We start from the raw sequence: 9,737 nt of genomic DNA on the forward strand, positions 1-9,737 counted from the left end.
ATGGAGAATGGTTTTGATTTGGTGAAGGTATTACGAGAGGTTGAGGCGTGTCACCCGGAGGAAAATGTCATTCTTTTGACCGAATACCTCGCCGCTTATTTAGAACTTGTAAGGTATGTTAGTAACTCGGTATCTTTATTTTGACCATTTGACAATCTAGTTCATACTATTATATTAATTCAGTGCCAGATAACATACTTATGTTTCCATCAAACTGTTATTCAATGTGTATGAACGACTATCTAACATTTGAGCGTAGGCCGAAATTGATTTGGTAATAAGAGATGGGTTTCCAGTCAGACCACTGCACACTGTATGAAATATATAGTTGTCTGAGGTTTCAAGTAAACGTGTATTCAGTCTAAATGCTTATCGTGGTATCGAATCAACTCTGTAAATAAAGTCATTCAGATTCGATGCCACGGATAGCAACGTTAACGTGCACCATATTATATATCACGGGTTCCGTAATCACTGAGGGACTGGATATAATTACATAGGGTGGGTGAGATGTTTTTCATAACGTCAGTGCATGAAAAAGATGAACCCTTCCTTGAGACCTTGCACAACAATTAATGGCCTTCCCCTTCTCTGTCATTGGAATATTTGTAATCAAAAATATCATTTCACAAAAGTGAATGACCGTGCCCGACACTAGTACTTGTATGAAAAATAGTGACCTGCCCCCCCCCCTCCCCCACATACACACCACAGACCCCTACCCCCGATAATTTTTGTCTAGTACCTAAATATCGATCCCCTATTGGCCATGGTGTCATTGTCTTTGTATGTAGACAATGTAACAATACATCCCGAAGGCTTCAACATTGCATAAAGAATTACCTTAGCTCGCGTGACTTACACAGGTCAGATATCACCTTAGATATGTCAGAGTTTACAACCAGCACCATACACCTTGAGTTGCTAACAGTTCAGTATCACACACACACATACACACACACACACACACACACACACACACACACACACACACACACATATATACATACATACATACATACATACATACATACATACATACATACATACATACATACATACATACATACATACATACATACATACATACACACACACACATACATACATACATACATACATACATACATACATACATACATACATACACACACACATACATACATATACACAAACACACACACGTACACACACTATTAGTAGATAGATAAGTAACACTGGATAGAAGTTCTAGAACCGAGAAAATTGAGTGTAATAATACGTTTTCGATTTCCTTGCTAATATTTTGGTTTTCCATGTTACAGGTTTTTTGATCTTCTAGGACCAATATTTTCATTCGTGGCAAGAGACTTAAAAGGAATTATTTATACACTACAACGACACCAAATATCCGAGTACAAAGAACACTACAGAACTGTACAGTCCATGGTGCAATACGAAGTCAATAATAACCTTATAAACCGAAGATCTCCGACTGGATTACGATCTGGTACGAACATGCTAATCAGACTTCACAGACCATTACAATTTATTATAGAATTTATGCGAGAATTCTGTAAGTCTGTACGAATTGCAAGTCTAGCAATGAAAGTATACAATAAAACATTAGCTAAGTATCATATATGGATTGTAAGGAAGGCAGCCAGGATTGCTGTCTATACCTTACCTGGTAGGAAAGCTTTGATGGAAACACTTTGTAAACAGGAACCAGAAAAGGTCGTTGAACTCATAACTCCAGTAACTGATGCTATACAGATTGTATATGATGAAGTACAAGACCTTTATTCCCAATATAAACTGTTAAAACACACTTAAAGTGAAGCAAGATGAACTTATAAGTGACTTGTTTTACTACGGTGAAAATACTTACCTAAAACCCGACATGTGTGTTATACGTATAGTGAATGACGTCATCTGTTTATAAAGTATATCCTATAATACCTGGTTTGAGTGCAATGGACAAATTATACCAACATGTGCAATGGACAAATTATACCAACACGTATATAAACTTAGCTTATGTCGAAATAAATGTGGTAGGAACTAATTTTGTAACGAGAATGTGGGAAAACATCACTTTATAGTAATGATAGTATTGAATTTATAAATATCGAGTTTTAGTTGTGGTAGTTATGTAATGACATTTATACTTCAAAGTTATTTCTTTCGACAACTAGTAAAGGTGGGCTACAATATATATACTGGTCGTATTAATATGAATATGTATCATAATTAAATACACTTTCAGAAAGCGTATATTATAAACATGTAATTCATTGGATAATAATAGGGTATGAAGCTTATTCATGGATGAATTCCTAGTGAAATACTGTTACCAACTCTCCTATGCAGTCATTTAGTTATTTTTGTGTTTCGTGTAGCGTCTATGGTTGTGTACACTACTATTGTTCGGATATCATTGACAATCATGTGACATATATACTTATGAGATTAAATCTTACCCAACCCTAAGATATTTCTGTAAATCAGCTAACAAATATGTAATGAATACATAGGTAAACATCAATGTATTTAATGTTGATGTGAAAGGCTACATTTAAGGCCCAGGGTTGTAGCATTGCAGGACTTTTCACAGTGCAAGTAACACATTCCTTGCCAGTATTTTTACATTATCCATACTAATAATTGGACAGGGAATTTAGCATGACTTTGGCCAAATCGGTGCTAAATTTGACGTCCATCCAGTATGCGCATTATATACTTTGAAAAGAATTAATGAAAGGAAGAGAAATGTTCACAAATACTGTTTATCGGTTGCGATGTATGTATGTATGTATGTATGTATGTATGTATGTATGTATGTATGTATGTATGTATGTATGTATGTATGTATGTATGTATGTATGTATGTATGTATGTATATATGTATGTGTATGTATGTATATATGTGTGTGTATGTATGTATATATGTGTGTGTATGTATGTATATATGTGTGTGTATGTATGTATATATGTGTGTGTATGTATGTATATATGTGTGTGTATGTATGTATGTATGTATGTATGTATGTATGTATGTATGTATGTATGTATGTATGTATGTATGTATGTATGTGTGTGTGTATGTATGTATGTATGTATGTGTGTATGTATGTATGTATGTATGTGTGTGTGTATGTATGTATGTATGTATGTATGTATGTATGTATGTATGTATGTATGTATGTATGTATGTATGAATGCATTTATGTGTGTGTGTGTGTGTGTGTGTGTGTGTGTGTGTGCACGCGCGCAACTAGCTCTTCTACGCTTAAAGGGCTAGTTTAGATGAGGATTAAAATTTAGGTGTGGAACAGAACAAAAAGAACTATCCTTATTGTTTGACAATGTAACTCTAATATTATAACCTAGGATTACCAAATCCTGATCAATAAGCCTACTCTCACCCACTGCCTAACGGTTGCCATAGCTACGATATATTGAACACAACTGGGGAAGATATACTGACGAAAAGTAAGGTTAATTCAAATCAAACATGATTCCTGAAAACCTACCAGTGATTAAATTATGTTTTTAATATTAAATTAAGTTTTTGTCATGTACACTTTCCCAGTCTAAGTTCTGTCATCCTTTTTGGTGAAAATAAAATTAATTATATTTCAGAGAGTTTAAATAAGTATGGAAAAAAATGTCACGAATCGATCTTTGTCACAATAGCAACTCTCCTTAAAATATGTTCATTTTGCACCCATAATAACAGAAAAAAAAACTTTTATTTAAACAATCTATGTATTGGGCATGCCTTAAATGGCCTGATTAATGGTCTGCAATTCTACTTATGGTGACGTCACAACCGGAACATAAAGACCACTAGCACTACACTGTAGTGTATTACATGTAGACAAAATATATGAACCTGCTTTCATATTTTATTGCTAACTTTATTGTATAGTGTAAGCTAGCCATGTATTATAATACATATGTAGGGAGCAGAGTGGACGTATACATGGCTGGCTCTGTATTATAATACATATGTAGGGATCAGAGTGGACGTATACATGGCTGGCTCTGTATTATAATACATATGTAGGGAGCAGAGTGGACGTATACATGGCTGGCCATGTATTAGTTCAGGACAGAATAAAGTTCAAACTATTGCTCATGACATACAAGTCCCTCAATGGACTCGCTCCAAGATACTTATCAGACCTTCTTCACTGGAAAACAGCTACGAGAACACTGCGATCAACAAATAAACATCTCCTATATGTACCTAAGTACAAGCTGGAATCTTATGGAGGAAGATCGTTTTCTTCTGCTGCGCCTCGTCTGTGGAATGAACTACCAATTGAAATTCGCGAACAAGTTACAATTAGCACATTTAAAAAACACTTAAAGACTTACCTGTTTTCTAAAACATTTTGACTGTACAGCGCCTTTGAACTCTTGTCATAGTGGAATTGGCGCTATATAAATTGCATCGATTGATTGATTGATTGATTATAATACATATGTAGGGAGCAGAGTGGACGTATACATGGCTGGCTCTGTATTATAATACATATGTAGGGAGCAGAGTGGACGTATACATGGCTGGCTCTGTATTATTATGTAGGGAGCAGAGTGGACGTATACATGGCTGGCTCTGTATTATAATACATATGTAGGGATCAGAGTGGACGTATACATGGCTGGCTGTGTATTATAATACATATGTAGGGAGCAGAGTGGACGTATACATGGCTGGCTCTGTATTATAATACATATGTAGGGATCAGAGTGGACGTATACATGGCTGGCTCTGTATTATAATACATATGTAGGGATCAGAGTGGACGTATACATGGCTGGCTGTGTATTATAATACATATGTAGGGATCAGAGTGGACGTATACATGGCTGGCTGTGTATTATAATACATATGTAGGGATCAGAGTGGACGTATACATGGCTAGCCATGTATTATAATACATATGTAGGGAGCAGAGTGGACGTATACATGGCTGGCTCTGTATTATGTAATAGATAACCACCAAAACCGAGGTGTTTCTGGAATCGAATCGCCGAGGTCGAAGACCGAGGCGATTCGATTCCAGAAACGCCGAGGGTGCGGTGGTTATCTGACTTAAATCACACGTTCACAAACCATATGACGGTTAACGAACTATACTCCCCATCACTCTTGAGCATACCTAAACACGGAATGGTCGCTACCGCTAGGTTCTCCAGAACCAACCTCTCACTCTTCTTTTGTTTGAAATCACCTGGCAAAATGATAGCGATTTGCATATCAGCGTGCATGTATCATCTGGCGAAAGCGCAATGTTTTCGAAGCCCTAACCCTTCGATCGCGGCCCGGACGGTGCGTTTTATCTCTACCCACTAAAGAAACCAACGCAAGACGTGTGGTTTTCTTCGAGAATCATGGGTCATAACCAACTCAACTCTGTTGTCGGCACACTATGTACCAAAGCAGGATTCGATGGATTCAGGTCTAACAATTCACTGCGTGCTGCAACTCGTCTCTATGAAAGTGGTGTTGATGAACAACTCATTCAGGAAAAAAACTGGCCATAAAAGTCTCGCCATCAGGAATTACAAAAGAACTGCTGATGCTCAAAAGGAAGAGATAAGTGATATAGTTCAAGGTAAATGTTGGCCGGAATTTTTCATAAGTTTCTCTAGAATAGTACAATGCAGGTTCTGATCAGCGTGTACTATTGCAATTTAAATGTGTGAAATCGTCTACATAAATGATATCACTTGTACTTGAGACATACTTGTTACAAATTGTCATCTGACTACCAATGTTATTAGCTGAATGAATACTTATAATAGTAGCCATTAAATGTAATGATGCACATTCTCAATCCGTTTGCACTGGGTAATTTACAGGGGCACGTTGCCTAGATAACCCTGGGAAAGAAACTGAAGACTGATACGTGTAGCCACACTGGTGAGAATTTGAAAGTATCGAGTACCGATCGCGATGGTATACAATATCCTGGTATCAATATCCACATCAACATACATAAATAATTTGCGAATGTACTTTGAATAAACGACAGTTGGTTGAATAATTTAAATGCGATGCACCTGTATTTGTCTGACTTGTTCTTTTCGCACACATTTCGCACACATGGTGTTGTAAGAACCGCCGGTGGTTCTGCCAGAATCGCCTCTTTCCTGGCGATTCTTGAGAATAAACACTGCAAACAATAATAGGATGACGTCATAAGTGTAGTTTAAAATACATATGTAGGGATTAGAGTGGACGTATACATGGCTAGCCATGTATTATAATACATATGTAGGGAGCAGAGTGGACGTATACATGGCTGGCTCTGTATTATAATACATATGTAGGGATCAGAGTGGACGTACACATGGCTGGCTCTGTATTATAATACATATGTAGGGATTAGAGTGGACGTATACATGGCTATCCATGTATTATAATACATATGTAGGGATCAGAGTGGACGTATACATGGCTGGCTCTGTATTATAATGCATATGTAGGGAGCAGAGTGGACGTACACATGGCTGGCTCTGTATTATAATACATATGTAGGGATTAGAGTGGACGTATACATGGCTATCCATGTATTATAATACATATATAGGGATCAGAGTGGACGTATACATGGCTAGCCATGTATTATAATACATATGTAGGGATCAGAGTGGACGTATACATGGCTAGCCATGTATTATAATACATATGTAGGGATCAGAGTGGACGTATACATGGCTAGCCATGTATTATAATACATATGTAGGGATCAGAGTGGACGTATACATGGCTGGCTCTGTATTATAATACATATGTAGGGAGCAGAGTGGACGTATACATGGCTATCCATGTATTATAATACATATGTAGGGATCAGAGTGGACGTCGTATACATGGCTGGCTCTGTATTATAATACATATGTAGGGAGCAGAGTGGACGTATACATGGCTGGCTCTGTATTATAATACATATGTAGGGATCAGAGTGGACGTATACATGGCTGGCCATGTATTATTATACATATGTAGGGATCAGAGTGGACGTATACATGGCTGGCTCTGTATTATAATACATATGTAGGGAGCAGAGTGGACGTATACATGGCTGGCTCTGTATTATAATACATATGTAGGGATCAGAGTGGACGTATACATGGCTGGCTCTGTATTATAATACATATGTAGGGAGCAGAGTGGACGTATACATGGCTGGCTCTGTATTATAATACATATGTAGGGATCAGAGTGGACAGATACATGGCTGGCTCTGTATTATAATACATATGTAGGGAGCAGAGTGGACGTATACATGGCTGGCTCTGTATTATACTACATATGTAGGGATCAGAGTGGACAGATACATGGCTAGCCATGTATTATAATACATATGTAGGAATCAGAGTGGACGTATACATGACTGGCTCTGTATTATAATACATATGTAGGGAGCAGAGTGGACGTATACATGGCTGGCTCTGTATTATAATACATATGTAGGGATCAGAGTGGACGTATACATGGCTGGCTCTGTATTATAATACATATGTAGGGAGCAGAGTGGACGTTTACATGGCTGGCTCTGTATTATAATACATATGTAGGGATCAGAGTGGACGTTTACATGGCTGGCTCTGCAGTGGCATAAACTAGGAAGTGGTGAATCGTAAACAGATGAAACTAAACATGTGCAAACATTATTCGTAAAACAAAACATGTGAACAGAATAACTAATATACTCTACTTGTACTGCTATCCTTCTTTACCACCAATTCTTACTCTCATAATGGCATACCGTTTGGAATGATAATATTTCAAAACAATAAAATGCTCCGCTTATCAATCTGTTTTCCATGTCGAAATATTAGGCGAACCATGATTGCAATATAAGTACTGTAACATGAAATGTAGCCAACACCTGCTACCAAAATCTCCTTTATAGGTCAGCATTAAATCAGCTAGTGTTTTAATTCCAAAATTCGACAACAAAAGATTTCTCATCAATTCAATCTCTACTTAGCCAACCTGTTGCCTCTCTTCAATGTACTTATTAAAACCTGTAGAGTGAAAGCAAACTTTGGCTGGCTTCTGTTTGTGTGAATAAGTATGTGTGTATGTATGTATGTATGTATGTATGTATGTATGTATGTATGTATGTATGTATGTATGTATGTATGTGTGTGTGTGTATGCATGTATGTATGTATGTATGTATGTATGTATGTATGTATGTATGTATGTATGTATGTGTTTGTGTGTGTAAATGCACGCATGCATGCATTCATTATGTGTGTTCGTACATGCATGCGTGTCTGTGTCTGTGTCTGTGTGATATGATGTGATGTGATGTGATGTGATGTGATAATTCGTCAGAAGTTATGTAATGGCGCCGCACTTATCCCCTTTTGTTGAAATTCCAATTTAATTCAAAGATGAGAACAAAGACACTTTTGTGTTTCTCAGCATGGTGAAATTTTCAGCCAATATATAACGTAATTCATGCATATATTCTCTACATATCTCGTAGTTTTGTATCTTCTCTATGAGGTTAAAGGTCACTCGTTGTCTCCAATCGTTAACAACAGTTGACGACTGTCTCTGAGTCGTGTAGTCACCATGTACTTCTTTGTTCAAATGTGTATTATCATCAATCCAACGATATACTTCAGTAGTTATATCAATTCCAACATGAGAATACATAACCTCGGCATATTTCTGTGGATTACCTGCAATATCTTCAAAGCGTAAAACCAGAAAGTTTTCTTTCCAGGCTCGTGAACTATTCGCCGTGTATAGAAGATAATTTCGTAACATTATTTCACAGTAGTTTTTCAATTTCTCAATGAGAGACTCATTAAAATCTCCACCACTCCGTACCTTGTCGGCCTCTATTTTGTTATATATCCAATGGGAATAATACATAGGTATGATAGATGACATCATAGATCTAGGATCACGGACAATATTGATGACTTTCAAGTTTAACTTAGGATTTTCCATTATTGGTATTACATCCCTGACATCAAGTAAACGGATAACCTTAGTCACCTTGTGTTTGGCTTTCTGGCAGCATTTAATGACACTAAACAGTGATTTTGATGGTAAACACACTCCTTGTGTTTGGACTAAATGTTGTAGTGAGAACCGATGAAAATATCGGGGACGATATTCACTAAAATCACAATCATATATATCCTCCTTAATACATCCACACCAATAAATGACATAGTTGACAATTCTGAGATATCTTTGAAGATATGTAACGGTTCAAATAAGTAGAAAATGCCGGGTTTTGATTTGAAAATGTTTCCAACGAAAGAAGAGCCTGTACGTGGACCAGCAATTATGAGAACATTTACAGGAGTTTGGTTAACATGCTGTTTGTCATGTTGCAGCTCTATCGTTCTGATACTATCATAGCAGTCATAATTGGCCTGGTTTAAACTCACACATCGGTTTTGAAATTGTTCAGAATGTACACTTCTCCATCCTGTCCATACCCTTGACGTTGCTCCGTACATATTGGCTAGTTGCCAATCCACCACAAAAATAAAAATCATGGAAGTAAAAATGCTTAGTGCTCTTATTGATGCCTTCATTGTTAATATTCACCAATATGTTAGTGTACGGCCTAGTTACAACTACATTCATCCACCAGTAAGTGAAAACAACGTATGACAACAAAACAACAGCGAATGTAATATATATGTAAATATGTGGGTCATACCAATACTCACATGTTACAGGAGGCTCTGGTACATAAT

The 9,737-nt window shown here is 36.9% G+C and overlaps 2 protein-coding genes across 2 annotated transcripts; one reads left to right on the forward strand and one right to left on the reverse strand.

The window, feature by feature from the left end:
• On the forward strand, positions 1–1,815 carry LOC144448200 (ceramide-1-phosphate transfer protein-like). The gene is made up of 2 exons (XM_078138353.1): positions 1–113; positions 1,305–1,815. Exons 1-2 carry the CDS (start codon positions 1–3, stop codon positions 1,813–1,815), a joined length of 624 nt encoding a protein of 207 aa, XP_077994479.1.
• A 6,579-nt stretch (positions 1,816–8,394) lies between these two features.
• Positions 8,395–8,973, reverse strand: LOC144448201 (carbohydrate sulfotransferase 3-like). Its single transcript, XM_078138354.1, has one exon. It carries the CDS (start codon positions 8,971–8,973, stop codon positions 8,395–8,397), a length of 579 nt encoding a protein of 192 aa, XP_077994480.1.
• Between the last annotated feature and the right edge of the window lie 764 nt (positions 8,974–9,737).

Source organism: Glandiceps talaboti, chromosome 17, assembly GCF_964340395.1.
Source record: "Glandiceps talaboti chromosome 17, keGlaTala1.1, whole genome shotgun sequence".
Lineage (NCBI taxonomy): Eukaryota > Metazoa > Hemichordata > Enteropneusta > Spengelidae > Glandiceps > Glandiceps talaboti.